Source organism: Spinacia oleracea, chromosome 3, assembly GCF_020520425.1.
Source record: "Spinacia oleracea cultivar Varoflay chromosome 3, BTI_SOV_V1, whole genome shotgun sequence".
Classification (NCBI taxonomy): domain Eukaryota; kingdom Viridiplantae; phylum Streptophyta; class Magnoliopsida; order Caryophyllales; family Amaranthaceae; genus Spinacia; species Spinacia oleracea.
Genome location: NC_079489.1, coordinates 23013346 through 23032698, shown reverse-complemented (window position 1 = coordinate 23032698; position 19353 = coordinate 23013346). Strand labels below are relative to the sequence as shown.

Here is a 19353-nt window from a genome sequence, read left to right as displayed (position 1 = left end):
GGGCTGTGCGCGGGCATGGCCTGCACGCTTGCGGGTCATGCTTGTGTAGAGTTTGTGTTCACATACGAAACCTAAAGAGTATAGGATTTGTTTAATGATTAAATTCCTAATCCTAAAAGATAAATTAATTAAATAAGAGTTCTACTAGGATTCTAATTTAATTAATTCGTATCCTAGTAGGATTCGATTACGTATTCCATGGCCTATAAATATGAGTTAAGGGCTCATAATTTATACAGACTTTTCAAGTATTCAAAGTGATTTTTGAGAGCAAAAATTCAGTCACATCATTGCCTGCAATAGCCGAAAATTCTAAGTACCTTAAGGGCGATTCTAGTTGGTCAAGGTTAAGGCGGATCCGGACGTGCTGTGGACTATCTACGGAGGGACGACACTTGGAGTCCTAAAGACTTGTTCTTGTTCGGTTCGGGCGCAGCTAGGGAGGGCACGCTACAAAGTGTATGCATCTGAATTATGCTAAATGATTATGTGTTAATAATATGTTTCCTGGCTTTATGGTTTTTTTGCATGATTTATGTTTATTCATATGTATCATAACCTAACAGTACCCTTATATATGTAAAAGTTATATATTTTTTTATTTTTTCATTTTAATAAAAAAAAATCTTCATAATCACTAATAATACTTAAAATTAATCATTTAACCCTTTAAAATATTTATTTATCAACTTCTTTTTTAATAATATAAAAGTTAGAGAAAATTGGGTAAAAGTTAGAGAAAACTGGGTAAAAGTTATATCGGTGTAAAATAAATTTATTGTACACCTTGTGTGTACAAGATCTTTTGTTTACTTAATGGTTTGGTCAAAATAATATATGGTACGGAGTATATACATATATTTAACTATTAAAATAATATTTAAATATTCGTAATTATACGAGATCTAATATAATATGGACGTATGTTAATATGTCTATTTCAAAAATTTCTTTATATTGGTAGAATACTACAATTACAATGTCCTAATCTTATTGATGATGCCACGTTAAACAATGAATAAAATCACAACACGTCCCAATAATTACACGTTTAACATTTTTATTATCGTATTTTAGGTTAGGTTGGATCTCAATTTTATTTTTGTTATTTATTTATTTTTATTTCTGTAAAACATAAAGTAAAATTAAATCAAATAAAATCAATGGCGCTTCTGCTCCAGCAAACTCAACCTCTGTTGAAGATGCCGTAAATTTCACACATTATTATTACTCCTATTTTATTATCACATCACCTAATTGCAAATAAAATAAAATAAAATAAAATAAAATAAAAATTATTAATTAGTTTTCAGCTAAAGATTGTTATACGAAATTTAATTTCTTTTATATAAATTTCCAAAATTAGTTTGCTCATATTCTAGGGTTCTTTTACCCTTCCTCTCTCTCCCATATCTTCGTTTTCTTCGGAGATTTGGGAGTTTTTTTTTCGCAATTTGATCATTGTTTTGATCAAGAGAGATCTGCTGAATTCTGGATTTGAACCGATTCGAATTAAAAAAAGTTCTTCAATTTTGAAATCCGAATTGCGATTTTGCCGGTGCAGTTTGATCTGTTTAAGACGATTTCCTTGGGTGAAGCGGATCAGATTGAAGATCAAATTTGTGGACCCTCGGAATTTTTTATTGCGCTGTTTTTGGGTAGAAATTGAAGAGTTTTGAAGGAGGTTCGATTTTGAATGTGGGTTTGTATAATGCTGATTTAGGGGGGTGATTTTTGTTCTGGAAATGGCATCTGCTCAAGTTTTACCCAAGCCTGCGGTTTCATCCCGTAAAAAGAAGGATTTGGAAGCTGGTAAACGTTTGGTATGGCCTCGATTTCGGGTTTTAATTGTTTATTTTAAGCTCTTTTTCTTCTAGTTTATTCCTTTTGTTGATGTAAACGTATCATGTATGTATATGCAACTTGGGAAGAGTGATCCGACCTGGGAACTAATTTTAGTATGACCGCTTTGATCAATAGGCTAAGTTGGCGTTGGTAAGTGATGTGTACTTTGAATGATTTAGGTGGATCATGAATAATGCATAGGAAAGTTTTTGACTTGGTGAAGATACTTGATTGGTTTGAAATAGTTGGTGCTTTGATTTGTTTGAGCTCCAAGATGTTGCAGATAATGGTGGATTTTGTTTGTTTCAGAGTGTGCAGACTTTAGGATTTATTTACTCCGAGCTCCTAGTTAGAGTAGCTTCCCCTTCATTGTTCTTAGATGAAATGGTGTTAATTCTGATAATTGTGGTAGCAAACTTGCCGGTAATTGACGAATCATGCCAGGTGCTTAGTTGATTGCATATCTTGTGTCTGTTTGGATTTTGTTTTGTGCCCTTAATAGTTTTTGTTGTAGTGCATAATGAACCATGGATGGCAACTTGTCAAGGTTGGTTGCCTTCGGACTATGCCAGTCTACAACGAAGGAGGGAACCTGTACATTTTTGATGTTGATTTGTAATCTAAAAATCTGAAGCATGTGAGGCTTGAAATATAAAGCTTGCATAGATGATCGACGTCTAATGCCACAAATCTCTTTTTTTTTCTTCTTCTTTTTCTCTGGAGATTTGAGGTAGTTAGGTACTTAGGTGCCTGTTGTAGATTGTTTTCAATTATAACTACAACTCTGTTTTTCAGCTTCTATTAGGTTTCGTAATTAGATTCAAATTGACCTTTAATTCCCAAAATTCCTGAAAAATCAAAATGAGAATTAAATAATAGAATGGGTTTTTCTCTTCTTTTTTGGAATTTGAAGTCATATCTAAATGTGTTTTCTATCATAAAGTATAATTAAGTAAGTTGGTCCTATTGAAAGTCAATGGATTATAGGATGTTAGGGAGGATTAGATTTTTCTTCAGCTTTATTGCTGTTTTGCCTTTAGTTGTCGGTTGAGTCTATATTCTATTACATCTGCCCTACCCCTCATGTGTTGTATGGAGAGGCTGAGATGGATTCAGTATTATACTAGGAAGTGAAGACTTGCAGGTTGTTTTTATTACAACAACAAAACAACTGCTACAAGTATACACCACTGATTGTTAGTAATTTTTAGTTGTTTATGATAATATCAAAATACGCTCCTCATCAATTTATTGTGCGAAGAACCGACAATGGGGTATTCTAGACTTCTGGTCATGCTTTGCTCACAATTGTTTGTTTCTATCAATAGGTTGTAGTGCCCTGTTTCTCTTTTGCTTGGAATTGATCTAATCATAGTATATCTATTCATTGGCGTTGTAGTCAGGGATTGCTCACAGAGTGTATGGCTGGACAATAAGTCTTCGCTAATGGAAAACTGCCTAATCTGCACAGGAAATTAAGTTACAGCAGCTAATTCTTGGGCATTGGGTGGTGGTTGTATTACACTTGTCTAGTTGTCTTTAATTTGTTTCTTAATGGTGGATATGTCTTTCTCTTCTTTGAGTAAAAAGAGAGAATGGGGCAAGAAGAATGAGAGAGCTTTGTCATCCCAGAAATCCATTCCTTCAGTACAACATCTCCCAGTTTATAAGAACAATGGAGGACTTTTAGAGCACATACAATAGTGACCTTGGGTTGTTGGCCTAGTTGTTATGGATTTTATCTCTCCAACCTTCTTTCTCCTCCACATTACATCTTTTTACTTTGTTGAGGCACCATTGTGAAGTGGTGAGCTAGGGTTACAGGGGAGAGAGATTTTGTATCGGGTAAGGGGCACCATAGTCAATGCTAAATGATTGGGTACTGTTATAGTGTTGTGCTGAATTCAAACTATGTTCTTGTTGTTACTTCAAGTATTACATGCTAATCAGTCTCAACATGGCTTAAGGTTGTTCAACTTTATATATGTACTTGCTATTTGCAAAAATCAGAGGACCAATCTATTCCATTTTTTTTAATATACAAATGTGCTGTTTCTCTTAGCTGGAAGAGTTCAAAAAGAAGAGAGGAGCGGCCAAAAAGCAACCATCATCTAGCCAACCTCGTACTGATGATACTACACCATCTGAGAAACAAGCTGCAGGATATGGACAAGCATTGTCTGTCAATGCTCTTACTGATGATAGCTCTGACGCAGTGTCAGGAGCTTCTGTTTTTTCTAACCACACTGGCAAATCACATGTTTTCACTCATTATAATGGGTCTGAATCGGTTTCTCCTGCACACATCGATACCCAAATTGATAAGTTAAGCGGACCTGAGTTGCTTCAGAAATTACCTAATCAAGTGGGAAAGGGCCATGAGGATCCACTTTTAAACTACCAGTCAGGTTCTGACTTTCCACAATTAGCAGATGATATTAATGGTAAGTCTGGGAGTGATACAGGAAGAGGAAGATTTGCAGATGCAATATCGTCTAGTAGACCCAGTGCTTCTCAAGTTTATAGTAGTAGTGAGTCTCACTCAAATTCTTATGGATCTGATAAGTACTTTAGTTCTTCTGTAAGCTTTCCAAATGCAAATGGAGGCACCAATGATTTTGCTGCTAAAGTCTTTACCAAGGGACATGTCACCAATGTTTTAGATCAGGAGTCTGGTAAGTAGAGTTGTTTAAGCAGGTACTTAGTGTGACAGTTGAAAATCTATTATTGTGTCATGTAACATGTTCTGTCATGATTGCAGATTCAGTTCTCTCGCGTATGGATTTGCCAGCATCTTCGTCAGAGTTTGGTCATAGCCATCTGGAGTCGAAGAATCATTTAACATTTGGTTTGGAGGAAAGACAGCCTAGTAATGCAGTGGGGAATTTGACGGGTTTTGGAAGTCAATGGGCATCTGAATCACGTTCAACTGGTTTAAACTCTAACACGGGTGGTTTATTTAATGGTCCCTCACATTCAGTTGTTGCTGAACCATTTCCCAGAAGATCTCGTCCTTCTTTCCTTGATAACATTGTTAAAGATTCTTCTGTTTCTGGCCGCCCTTTTGTTGAGAAAGACAAGTTCACGAATGCAACACTTCCCGGCAGCAATGCTGCTGCATCGTCTGCAATTCATGATTCTTCTACAGCATATTCTCCCATCGAACCCCTTCCGACACCGGCTTATTTTAATCCAAGTGATGATTTCTTTAGCAATGCGTCAAGGGGACACACGTCATTTGAGCACAGCGTGGAGAACAAGTTGGAATTCACTTCACAGAAACAAAACGAAGATTTTGCCGCTTTGGAGCAGGTATCTCTTTTTCTCTAATGCGTACAATTGCCTTGGCACTGTTGCTCGGTCATGGTCCATGTTGCATGCATTTTTACCTTTTGTAACATCTCATGTTTTTTTCTTCTCCTCTCGATGCGAATCGTACTTCTTTTAGTTGGAAAAGATCTTTCCTCAGCTGCTCTATAGCATCCAAGAGCATTCCCTCCCTCAAGATATGTATTACACCTCTACAAAGTTGCATGAAACCATGTGATTATACCAGTTTGTAGAATATTCACCATTTATGTATTTTTCATAAAATCACATTATATCAAAGTATGTACTGTAGCACTTTTTTATTCTATAAACAAACTTATTTGAAATTTCACTTCATTTTTTTGTATCAAACTAGGCAAGTTTAGGGCTTGTTCGGTACCATTTTAAGTTTTGAGTTGTGAGTTTTATCAAAACCACCGATTTAAGTTTTGTTTTACCAAAATAAAAAAACAGATTTAAAAATATTAAAACAGCCTCCATTGGAACCCCACACTAAAGTCTAAAAGAGATGCTTCTCTTAAATTTAGGGAGTACAGTACTTCGTATTAGCCTATTTTACTGCACTCCATCCATTTCTCTCTCCTCTGGCTACTAACCCACCATTGACAAAGAGCTAAATACCAGATTCCATTGTTAATTTTCTATAATCTCATAAATTCTTTATTTAGTAGATCTTTAAGTTCTTTGGAAGGCATAAACCCCCAAATTCACTACTGTAGCAATCTTCTATAGATCATCACCACCAGTCCACCACCATCATCGCTGCCTATAATTGGTTATTTCTCTCTTCTTTTTACATACCTTTGCAAATCAAGTCCTCTAGTGAAATTTTGATTCAGAATTTCTGAGGCCTAATCATCAAGGTAAATTTTTTTTTTTTTGGAATTTCTAACGATTGAGTACCAAGATGAGAGAGAAATTTCATGGAGGAAGGAAGAAAGCGGTTGAGAATTTGAGTAGTATCATATGGGAACAGTGAAAAAGAGAGGAGAGAGCATGACTGAATGAGCCCATAACACTGTTCCTAAAAAACGAAAATCCAGAAACCACTAAAAGTGGTTTTGGATTTTTCTTTAATTTCTGTATAAACTGAATGAAAGTTGATTTAAAAAACGATTTTGGCGAACAGTTTCGTTTTACATTTTAAGAAAAAAAAAAAACGCAAAACCGCATCAGTGCCGAACGTACCCTTAAATAATGATACGCAATTCAAATGTGAAGGTTTCCTGTTAGCAAAGTGTATGTTATATAGTGTCCCCTGATTTCTATCAAAAGGAACGTCCAACTGCTAGAGTTGCAAGTTGGAGACTTTTGTTGGGAGAATCTTATTCTCATGCACTAGTGCATAATGCACCTTTACATAAATATTTGCATCCTTTAGTGTATGTGAATTCGGCTAGCAGAAGAGTTACAATTCTGAAATGCTTTTTGTCCTTGAATAAAGATCTATATTTCCGTTTCCTTATTTCCTTTGCCTTTGCCCACAGCACATTGAAGATTTGACGCAAGACAAGTTCTCTTTGCAACGCACATTGGAGGCCTCTAAAACTTTGACTGAGTCATTAGCTTCTGAGAATTCTTCCTTGACGGAGAGCTATAATCAGCAAGTTAGTGTCTCTTCTGTTGACTACAAAATTTGATACGGTCTATTATTTACTCAATTGGATACACTGTTGGGTAACTTATCTTGATTTTTCCCCACTCCATGTCTCAAGACTCGCCTATTGGTTAATTTGCGTTTATTATGTGATCTCTTTCTGATTCAGAGAAATGGAGTCTATTATTACCAATTGTTGGTAAATGAGAATGTTGTGATCTGTAGGTAACCGCTTATAGCCTTCTAGTGTTGGCAGAGCCACATCTCTTGGTTAAGTGTGGCACTTCTTAATTCTTATGACTTGGAGAGTTTTTTTTTTCTATTTTTTCTATTTATTTTTTTTGCCCAACAGTTTCCTCACCCCACTCTCCAACCGCAAAAATGGGAAAAGATAATCTAGAGTCCAGACAAATTTGAAACCTGTCAAATTTAACCTCTTCAAACTCCTTTCTCATTAGTCTACAGATAAATTGTATTAATTTGCGTTTATAGACACAAATTCCTTAATGTCCTGCCGCTTCTTGTTCAGTGCTCTTTTGATATTTTGAGGTTATTTTTGTTGACATTTTATTTTAAATAGCTTTCTTTTCTTTCATCTCAATTGCCGCCCAACATGATCTTTGGTTATAGTTGACGTTATTATTTTGCCTAATTTCAGGCAAGCATTGTGAGCCAGTTAAAGGCTGATATGGAAAGATTGCAGGATGAAATCAAGGCCCTTCTGGTTAGTGTCATTATCCTTGTTTGTCAGTATTGATACCTTTTTGAGTGTGGTTGGACAATAATAGGGAGTTTGTAGTGATATTAACAATTTTATGAAGTATTGTGTATATTTTCGTCAAGTGACCTTTTGATAAGAAAATATAGTGTAATTTGTATCAGCAATAGGAAAAAAGGAGAATAAACCATTTCTTTGTGCAATCAAAAATTCTAGTGAGAACAATCAAAATATCAAAACGAGAACACACAATAAGCCGTCCTCTGAAGAGTTCCCCAATTTCTTTGTACCTCCTCAACTGAGTAATTCTTGAATGATCCACCAGCCTTAGCCCATAAAGATGCTAAATATGTGACCTTGCCCACAGTAAATTGAAAGGTAATGAAACTCGTGAAAAGACCCTTCTTTGCAAATATACACACCACATAATTGCCATGAAAGCATTGCACAATAACAATCTCTTCTCCTTACCCTTACCAAACCCCTTAAAGAAAATTTGCAGCAAATCCAAGGTTCCTCATGAATCACAAACAATCTCCTCCAAAGGCAACTTGCTGCTTCACGGTATAAGGAAACATGTGAGCATGACTCACTATTAGCGCTGCAAATCAAGCAAATGCCTTATCTTTTGGAGCATGTCATAAGTGTTAATCCTCCCTAACGCGAATGTCCACACAGAAGCCCTTGCCTTAAGAGGTACCTTCACTTTCCAAATGAAATTTGTCACCGCAATAATTGGAAAATTAGGGGGTGGATTCAAGTGAACCAAAAAAAGATTTACAAGAAAAATACCCTGATGAATCCCAGTCCACTGCACACTCTAGCATCCTCCACCCTACTCCCTATCACGCAGTGGCCTTCGAAAATGCTAATCCAATTTATTACCACCATAGAAACCAGACACAGGGGTGTTGTGTGGTGAAGACAGCTGAAATAACCGATGGAAGTCATGGAACTGGAAACAAGAAGGTTGCTCTTCTCTCCAAACATCTTACGGAAATTGAACACGACAACCATTCCCTACTTTGAACTTCACTAAAGGAAAGTAAAGATTGAAAACCTTGGAAATGAACTTCCAAGGACAATCATGTGTTACCTTAAGAACACTTTTAGCAACTCTCCCATTTGTTTGCAAACCATATTTTCCTTTTTTGACTCGATGCCACAACGACTCAGAATCGTCACGAGCAAAACGTCACAACCACTTTCTGACCAAAGCAAATTTTTTTACAACCACTTTCCCTAAGCCTAGACCCCCATCTATTTTGGTGATGTGATGACGTTTTAAATAAGTTTTGGTTAGTGTACCACAATCTTTATATACTACGTAAAAGAAAACTTTATTTACTTAGTTACAATCTGCCCATCACTAAAAACTTACAATCTTTCACTTTTAAGGAAAATATATAGTTTTATAATTTAAACCTCAAGAAAGCAGGAAAGTGATAGGGAGTTCATAATTTGGATACCAACTTTCTCACTCCATAGGCCCTTATAGAATAGAGAGTCTCTAGATATTACAATTCTTATAGGATGGAAAGGAGTGTTATTCTTTATAAATTTCATCCTTATTGAAAACCATATTTATAAATTTTGCATGGAGTTCTTACGAGTTATGATAGAGAGCAGTATAAGTAAACTAAATTACAAAGGAAAAAGAATAAAGTAAAACCATATCTGTAATAAGAAAATATTTCTTTGGTTTATTCTGATGGTCACATTTTCAATCCAGTTTTTGGCTTTTTTTAATTCTGTCATCTTGGTGCAGTAGGCTGAGCTTGAGGCTATCAAGGCTGAATATGTGAATGCACAGCTTGAGTGCAATGCAGCTGATGAGCGTGCAAAGCTCCTGGCTTCTGAAGTTATTAGCTTGGAAGAGAAGGTGGTTTTCTTCTTACATAAGCATTTATCCATGTCTTTTGTATCATAACTTTGAAGTGTAAATTTGGTGTCTCTTCTCTGCTATACTTCTATTATTAGGTCCTGCATTGACTATTGATATTCGATCTGTTTAAATGTATCAAATTTGTGCTTCTAATATGTATGGTTATTGGGTGTATCATATTTATATCTTGTAGGCCCTTAGATTAAGATCTAATGAGCTGAAGTTGGAGAGGGAATTGGAAAACTCAAGTGCTGAAATTGCTTCCTACAAGTATGGATCCCTTTTCCTAAGGAGTTCTAAAAGCCACTGTCTATTGTTGCTATGCTGGTTCTTCTTTTATATGATTCTATGTGATTGGCTTGTTTTTTGTGGTATGCACGCCATGCAGCCTTTATCTGTAATTATGTATGAATGTTTATGGGGCGTGCAACCTATAACATTCTTGGTAATGGTGGTAAGAACATGTGTAACTTCAATTTCCTTAAATACTGTTTCTGATTTTGTTTCCAGTTTTTTTTGTTAATCCATATACTTATGGCCTTACTGTAAAGCAATGTGCCAACTGATTATTGGTTTAGGTACTGTTCTATTCACCTGGATTTCACTTATCTTATATTATCTTATCTTTATCACCCCTTATTGGAAGTTATAAAATGTGTCCTTTGAACTTATTGACTCTTATCTTATCTGAACTTATCTTATATTATCTTATCTGAATTTATTGGCCCTTATTTTGTCTTATCTTATCTTATCTTATTAGACCTGAAGTAAGTGAAAATAAGGTGACGAGAACAAAGCCTTAATTTAGTAATCGATCGCAAAACGTACTCTTGTTATTGGTGTTGGTTTAGCAAGATATATTTTCTGAATTCTTTAATTAGACCAAACCTTCGCTGTTCTGGATATGGATCATTCTCACACCTGTTGTTGCAGACTTTTTATTGATCAATTCTTGATGTTGGGTAAATCTTTTTTCATTTCCTCACTTAAAATTCAAAGACATTGAAAGATACTATGTACAGAAAATGGCATTTTGAGTTCTTCCACTGATTCTGTAATGTAACAAATACCGGTCATTTATATACAATTAGAAACACCCCTACATCATTACATTAATGTAAAAAAAGGAAGTTCTACAGTAAATGGGCGATAGAACGCTTCTTGATGTTTATGCATTTTTTGTTGGAATATCATTAACTCTTCCATCCCAAAATTATAGTCCTGTTTGACTAAAAACACAGGTTTTAAGAAAAGTGGAATATAGTGTATGGGAAAGTGGGAAAGTGGAATATAGTTTATGGGAAAGTGTAAAGAGTGGAATATAGTGTATGGGAAAGTTGGAAAGTGTATGGAAAAGTGGGAAAGTACAATATAGTGTATGGGGAAAGTGGGAAAAGTAATGTCCAAATATGGAAACAAGACTATAAATTTGGAACGCCCGAAATAGAAATAGGACTATATTTTGGGACGGAGGGATTATCAGTTTATGAATCGTTGATGAGCTTGTGTAGTTGAAGGTCAGATAAGATGTATTTCCATTGACTACCTTTTTGTATTGTTCATGCAAGAAATTATTGATAATGTATGCAATAATAGATTATGTTATTTGTCTAATGTTTAATTTATACCTTATGGGGATCTTGTACAGTTGGATTCAAGTGTTTCAACACGAGTACTGGTTTTCCTTAATTTTGTACATAAGTCATGCTTGATTCTATAGATTGAGGACTTGTGTAATTTGTCTATTGAATGAAGATTATAAAGGGTTGTTTTTTTCTGATCTCCCCTCCTTGGCAGTTCCTTTTATGGCTTTTATTATTCTTTATGACCTATATGATGAATTTAGCCCTCCCTTGGCTAAAATTAATTATGCCGTAAAAGAGTTTCTAGTTTTACCTGTGCAAATATCATGTGAGTTGTGATGTGCTTGCTTCTTCCTAGAGAAATTCGTTCCGAAAGTCATGCGCTTGTAATCTTTTTCGTATTGTTATCTTCCTTGTAAATGACTTTTCTTGTTTCGAACACGATGTAAAATCTCTTTGATTATCCTTCCCTAGACTGTAGCATTCAAATTTAAAAGTGTTGTTTTCCATTCTAAAGTTTAATATGGTGGGTCATGCAGAAAGAAAATGTCTAGCCTTGACAAAGAGCGCCGAGATTTGCTGCAGACAATTGATGCTTTACAGGAAGGTATGTAGTTATAAAGTTCTACAGATTTTCTTCAATACGATTTTATGAAGCTATAAATTTTGTTGGTTGCTTACTTTCTTCCTCCATAAATACTGCATTTGTTGCTAATTTTTTTAATTTACCGCTACTTGAACTTGAAGAGTATAGGTCAATTCTTAATCATTTATGTACGCGACATGATTATTAATCTTTTAAAATGTTGGTAAGTTTAATGTTTTCTTCGAAAACGATGAGGTATCGCTTTGATAAAAACGAGAATTTCGAAAACAAATTTGAAATTCAAGTGTCAGTAGCGGGACGTTCTGTCAATCGGGAAGGAGGAATTTCATCTGCCTGGAGCGAGCCAGGTCTGAGGCATAGCCCTACTATGACCGAAGAAGACGATTTACTAATGTTCCCAATGCTGGGCTACCCCCGGAGTTGAAAATGCCCGACTGTTACCAATTAACGAAAAAGATTGATCCAAGGATCGGTCGGGACCGATTTATCAGATTCTGATATTCTTGATCGACGTAATTAGACACTGACACTGCATTTTTTTTCTTTTTTTCTTGTTATGTTGTAAATAATACTGATGACTGATAAGGTTCCGGCGTTTCTGTTAGTTATCGTAATTTTTGACTGCTGTAGCTTGAACTTTACCACTCTTTGCAACTTGAAATTTGATCTATTTGCTTATTAATCGTCATTCGTGACTGCTGTAGCTTGAATTTTACCACTGTTTGTACTTTGAAATTTGATATATTTGCTTGTTAAGTGTTTAGTCTGTGCTCGATCTGACTGTAAACGTTCTTATGCAGAGAAAAAGTTGCTCCAGTCTAAATTAAGGACAGCTTCAGCTGGTGGAATTCCAATTGTTCCTAGCAAGGGACATGTGAAAAAAGATGCTTCAACTTCTACTAACGATTTAGGTATTTGTGATCCCAAGATGCCCAACTCTCTCTGTCACCAATTTTTAAACGCGGGTGTTATTCTAGTATTGAAATGACAACAGTTATAAGTGGAGCTAGATAGATTTCTGTTTATGAATTGTTGTGAAGCCTGATTGTAGAGAGGTCAATGTTCTATGTTTTTTTTGAGGGACGCCCAATGTTCTATGATACTAAGCAGGAGTTGAAGCTTACAGGATACTCAGTAAAAAGCATATGTTTTTTTTTCTCACTTGTCTGAATGGAGGTTCTGTTGTATCCTTCACATCATACAGGCTATGATTTCTTTCACCTTCTCTTTTAAGTATAGTGCATTTGTTTTTAGCGTATTTGAAGCTTACAGGCTACTCAACAAAAAGCATATGTATTCAGTAACATTTTTAATATTTTTTTTCAAGGGTTTGTTAGAAATCTTAACATGCTATTCACACTACATTTCCCACTTTATTTGATGTGCTTCATCCCCTCAGCCCACTTTTTGTCACTGTATTCCCCTAGTATTGCATGTCCAACTACATTTGTTGATAATTTTAGAACTAAATGTGTGCCATTGATGGCTTTTCTACCTCTATTGTAGGTCCAGATGAAACAAGAGATAGCTCTGAACAAGCTGCATCCAACATTCAAATGCTTGAAAATGTCGACAACTTGCTGCTTTTACAGAGTAATTCTGCTGGTCACGAAGATTTTGCTTTGAGTATTCCCCCGGACCAAGTGCAAACGATACAAAATATCAACTCACTAATTACCGAGGTAGTTGATCACTTCTGTTCATGGGTTTTTTTGTGGCAAAAATATTGTCAGTAGCTAAATGTAGAAGTTATGGTCGCAGATAATATCGGAAAAAGAGGAGTTGATGCAAGCTCTGATTACTGAAGTCTCAACAAGTACTAAGCTGAAGGTAATTGATTAGATTGTGAAGTAGATTGTGAAGGGAGTTAGATAACTGTATTGTTTCTGTCTGGCATGTTTATTACTTCTCCGTTTCTTTTTAGTTGTAACTTGTCTTATTTTCACGCGTTGCATGCTTAAATTACTTAGTGTTTTACGGAGTATTTGCATTTTTAGTACTCGTAAAATCGTAATATATAGCATCAATAACAACTGTAAAAAAATGCTAAAAGACCATAATCGCGCAACATGAACAACCCCTTATTTAGTACAATGATAAATCTTAGCTAAATCTTCTAGACAAAAATACATTGTATTACCACAACTCCCACAATTAACTCTTAATTTCTAAACCCACCTCCAAAATTAATAAATAAATAACCAACTACATATGAATGCCAAATTTCCACTTCAGCACATTTACATAAGGTGAAAAATTTGAATCTTCCTACTATATCAATGCAGTAACAAAAGAGTGACTTATTTGACAATTATAATTCAACTTCTTGATCCTGCAACCTAATAGATCACTGTTTATATTTTCGCTAAATTTTATGTTTATAGTTTCAGCTTAATTCGTTTGAGTTTATAATTATTGACGAGTCCCATTTTGTATGTAGTATATAGCTAAATGAAAATTTGCCCTAAACCATTTTATGGGATATTCATCTATATTCTGTATATATTATTTATTTTCGTACTAATAATGGCAATTGACTATGTTATACACTTATACCCCTTAATATTTTGATTGAATTTTTATTTGATGTAAAATGTAATGAATAGGGGTAGTATATGTAATTCATAGTCATTAAGGGTGATATGGATATTTCATAGGGGGCCCACCAAAAAGTCTAAGACCTCTATAGTTACCTTATAGAATGAAGATGCTCTTTGATCATTAACCTTAGTCTATAATTTCTTTTGAAAAAATGAGTAAATACTATTCTTTAACTTTAGCCGATCTTGGAATTTTTCTTATAAGAAAAGGCCCCTTCTATTTTTATTTTTGAATTATATTTGCATATTCAAAATTTTAAATCTTCATATTTAATTCAAAATTTGAACAAATACAGTGTAAAAAAAGAACTCTGAAGATTATCAAAGATTTTCAGTTAAAATTTATTTTCTTCTCAAGCAGCACATATATCTGGAGGGAAAACCTTCACAGTATTCCGCCAAGTGTCCCTTGTGTTTATTACTATAGTAGCGATATCATGATATGCTCAAAGTTTGTGAAGTTAGACTTTTGAAAAAGAAAATTTTGTAACTAAAGCAAATGAAGTAATTAACCAAAAAACCAAAACAAGTTGTAACCTCATAGCATATTTTTTGAAATCAGTTAATGTGAAGGAATTGAACATGCATCCGTTACATGTATTATTGACTTGAACGCGATTACCGTGAGCTAACACTGTTTGTGTTCATAATATGTTTTTGATCTGAAGGAATTGAACAAGGAGCTATCTCAGAAACTTGAAGTTCAGACCCAAAGACTGGAGTTGTTGACAGCCCAAAGCATGGCAAGTGAGGGTATTGTTTCCAAGCAGCCTACTGCTTCTCATATTGTACGGGAAACCGTTGCATATGCAGATGAAGGCGATGAGGTACCTTTTGTTTTTTCTTTGTATGTTTGATAAAGTAAAACGGAAGCTTAATGGGTTTAGGAATCTCGAGTCTCATAGTAATGGTAATTGTCATGGTGAATTCTTTTCTATTGCCACTTTCTTGGTCATCTTTCAAACACAAATAGTGAAATGTAGATGATTGTCTGGTTTGTGAGTAAATGAAATCTTAATTTATGATGGTTGATTACTGACGGCCTTTTTTTGGTGAAACCTGTTTGAAATGTTTACTTAGACTGGATAACTCTCAACTGGTTCATGCGTAAGAAATTGTGATTCCGTGTTAGTCTGTCAAATCCTTGTGCTACTTTGTTGTCTTATGAAGTGTCACCTACTCACCTGTTAGCCTTCTGGATTTCACAGGGCTATCAGTTTTAAGCTCTATGCTTTTAAGAGGCATATATGAAATAATAAATAAAGTTGGGGTTGCTATATCTGGGGTTTACCAAGAAATGAGTATGCTCTGACAAATATGATGCATTAAATTGAGTAAAAAGAATAAAAAGTTAGGGAAGTATCAGAAAATACTTCCAGCGTCTAGGTTTGCCAGATGATTCTCTTCTGCAAAACGGCATGGACTTCGTTTGGTTAGCACTTGTGGTGGGAAGGAAGGGGAGGGTAAAAAAGAGGGAACAAAAGGGGAGGGTGGGTTGAGGGTAAGAGTGAGCTTCCATTTTCCTATCCAAACGTAGTGCAATTTGCAAAAGTCAGATGGTGAAATTTTGTTTTGGGAGGAAAGTAAAATATTGACTATGGAGTTATACAAACTTTTATACTTCATAAGGCAGTCTTACACAAAATACCACCTTGTGTCATATAAGTTAATCAATAAAATCAACAAAAGGTCTTGCGCGCACTAGGTGTACAATAAATTTATTGTACACCAAGATAACTTTTACCCATTTTTTTGTAACTTTAACCTAGTTTTGATTAACTTTTATATTAGTAAAAAACGTTGATAGATAAACATTTTAAAGAGTTAAATGATTAATTTTATACATTATTAATGATTTTGAAGAAATAAGTTTTATTAAAATGAAAAAATTTATCACTAAAGAATGGATAACTTTTACATATATAGCTTAACTTTTAAGCATTTTGAGTTAACTTTTAATGTGGTGTACAATATTTATTGTACAACCCTTGTAAATAAGAATTTGTGTAAAACCAATTAGTTAAGCACTAGAGCTAATTATTTAAGCATTTAAACCAATTAGTTAAACAATGAATCTAATTAGTAAAGCACTAGAACTAATTAGTTAAACAATGGAACCAATAAGTTAAAGCAATCAAAGTGGTCTTTCCGGTAAGGCGGTTTTACAGAAAAGTTACCGATTGAATTATTGATTAACATCACAATTGGTTTGTTCTTCCCTATATGTTGCCGTGGTTTATCACAAATCTAAGTATTATTTATCTTCTAATCTTGATTAATCTATAAGGAGACGTTTAATCTCGTAAAGAGAGTGCAAATAGGCTTGCTGAACATTGATAAAGAGTAATTATCCTGATGTGTAACTTGTTCCATCAGGTGGTTGAGCGAGTGCTGGGATGGATAATGAAGTTATTTCCTGGAGGGCCGTCAAAGCGGAGGACCAGCAGACTCTAAGTTGAGTATAAAGCTTGGATCATTCGTTGTCCGTACTCCTTAGTCGCATTTTCAGGGCTAGAGTAGAGGATAAATACTGTATATCATGTGTTTGACATTTTGTTTATTCTTTTCACTTAAGGAAGAATTTCAAAATGTTCAAAAATGAGCAATTTTCTTAGATACATTAGATTGTTTGGAAATTTTAATTACACATTTATTTGACACAGGAAAATAATTTCATTTCTTTGTACTTAATGTTTCTTAAAATGTGTTTTCTTTTTCTTTGGTGTACAACCGAAGGATTTTTGATATAAGATGTACAAATCGTGTATCTTGTCGTTCTTTTTTATCTTGTCGTGTAATACGGAATATTGTTCTAGTGTATCGCTATTCGACGCGACGTCCTCGTTTGCTAAGAACGCCTGCGTATTTTACTTGGAATGACGGTTGTGCCCTTATAAAACTCTACCATACCTCTTCATTTCTCACCTCAAGCTTTCACTCTCCCCCTTATTTCGGCAGCCTATTTCATTTTCCGGCGATAAAATCCGGCAGCCCATGACTCACCTCACCATCTTCTACCACCACCTTTCATCTTCAAACGCCATCCCATCCCTTCACCATCATCACCGTCCCTTTACCTGCACAACACCACCATCATCATCGTCGTCGGCTCTTTTTTTTTATGGATGGTTGATGCCGCCTAGAATTGGTGGCCTAGGGCCATGGTGTGCCGCCCAGGAAAGGCGGTCGCCACCATGGCTCAGCCGCAGATCTAGGGCGGCCGAGCCATAGTCGCGGCCGCCTTTCCTGAATGGCGCACCATGGCCCCAAGCGTCAATTCTGGGCAGTACGAAGTTAAAAATTAAAAAAAAATCATTAATGATTTATCTTCAACCACATGACCGTTCCTCCAAACACCATAACCGATTCACAAAATTTTGGGCGTCGATCACTAACTGATAAAATATGAAAATATTCTGTAGTAATTAGTCAATATCTCCTAAAATACACTCTAACGTAATCATAGAGAGATTGTAGCATAATTAGAATAATTGTATTATCAATTAGAATTATGTTGGTCAACTAAACTCCACAAATGTAGGGGTATGACACGCTAAATTTCATAACAAAACTCCATAAATGTAGGAGTATATATTGACGCAAATAAGGCTATATAAGCAATCAATTTTAAAAAATTGAAACGATTTTTTTTAAAGGAACAGGCGTGCCGTCCAGAGATGGCGGCCCCTGCCATGTGTGTGCCGCCCAGAAACAGCGGCTGCAAGTCTGCAACCGGCACCCCTGTTCCTTGAAAAAAAAATCTCCACCGCCGCTAAACTGCTCCCCCGCCGCCGCTTTTCTCCTCCTCAACTGCTCTCCACGCTGCGGTTCCGTGGACGGACTCAAGTGTGTTGACAGTTGCCGGAGAAAACAGGGAAGGGAAGGGGAGGGGTGAAGTGAGGGAGGCAATTTTTCGGTTATATGTGGTAGCGGTTTCCGGTTGAAACTGGCCGGAGATAACAGGGAAGGGAATGGGAAGGGTGAAGGGGGAGGGATGATGTAAGGGAGGCAATTTTCCGGTTGAAACTGGCCGGAGATAACATGGAAGGAAAGGGGAGGGGTGAAGGGGAAGGGGTGAAGTGAGGGAGACAATTTTCTGGTTGAAACTGGTCGGAGATAACATGGAAGGGAAGGGGAGGGGTGAAGTGAGGGAGGAGTGAATTTTTTGAAAGGGTAAAATCGTACTTTCACTATAAATACACGGGAGTTTTTAGCGAATGTGGACGTCGGATAAAAAACCCTTTGTTCTATTGGATGCAAACACCGAAAGGTGGGTATTTGAACTTTTTTTAGGCCCTGTTTGGTTCAATAATAAAGGAAGGGAAGGGATTAAGGGAAGGGAAAGGAAATAAACTACGCTGTATATTTTTTCATGTTTGGTTTGTTGAAAGAAAATGATAGAAATCTCATGTTAGATACAATATTTTAAAGGAAGGGAAGAGAATATAAGAGAAATTCTTTTCTTTTTTTTTAAAAAAAACAAGGAATTTTTTTTTCGCAAATTGTTAGGTACTCCCGGGAGTACCTTCCTCCTGGTGTGATGTCCTTTGTATTTTTGATAAAAAAAAAAAATTAACATTAGCTTTATAAAAAAATAACATGATATAGAATAACATATGAAGTATATATTTATAGAAATACGTCTATAGGAAAATAACATAGGTTTAAAGGTGTTTGTCTCTAAATTTTAAATAGCTCATGTAGCAAATTTGTAGCAAATATGGTTCTGGAATAAAATGTAGTTTTGAGAATAATTCCAATTATTGTCATGTACTATTTTTTATATGTTTTATGTTTTTCTGTTTAGTACTTTTTTTAATAAGTAACATAGGAGTTAAATAAAATAATATTGCATAAGTAAAAAAAAATAACACGTGTATTAATAAAAAAAAACGAGTATAATGAATACTATCATGATTTCAATGGAAAATAATTAACATACTAAGTATTAAACAATTTCAGTATAGAAAAAAAATGTATTTTTTTAATTAATCTAAGATGTAACCATTAACACGTTTCTTAAAAACGATTAAGCAACATCATATTACATTTAAAAAAAAAATACTATCTTCATTTCATAAAGATCTTTACGGTTAGTATTTGCACAAGTATTCATTTCAATTTTTCTAATTTCCGTAATATTTTTTTTCCTTTTTTTTTATTTTTGTTTTCTGTAACAATTACAAAA

At 35.1% G+C, this 19353-nt stretch overlaps 1 protein-coding gene across 1 annotated transcript; it reads left to right on the top strand.

Annotated features, from left to right (window-relative positions):
* Positions 1-1235: 1235 nt before the first annotated feature.
* LOC110776838 (protein BLISTER) lies at positions 1236-16932 on the top strand. The gene is made up of 13 exons (XM_021981398.2): positions 1236-1823; positions 3908-4520; positions 4607-5157; positions 6663-6782; positions 7431-7496; positions 9262-9372; positions 9569-9645; positions 11498-11565; positions 12366-12476; positions 13072-13247; positions 13327-13395; positions 14834-14992; positions 16542-16932. The coding sequence occupies exons 1-13, from the start codon at positions 1746-1748 to the stop codon at positions 16617-16619; spliced, it is 2277 nt and encodes a 758-aa protein (XP_021837090.1). The 5' UTR covers positions 1236-1745; the 3' UTR covers positions 16620-16932.
* Positions 16933-19353: the final 2421 nt, after the last annotated feature.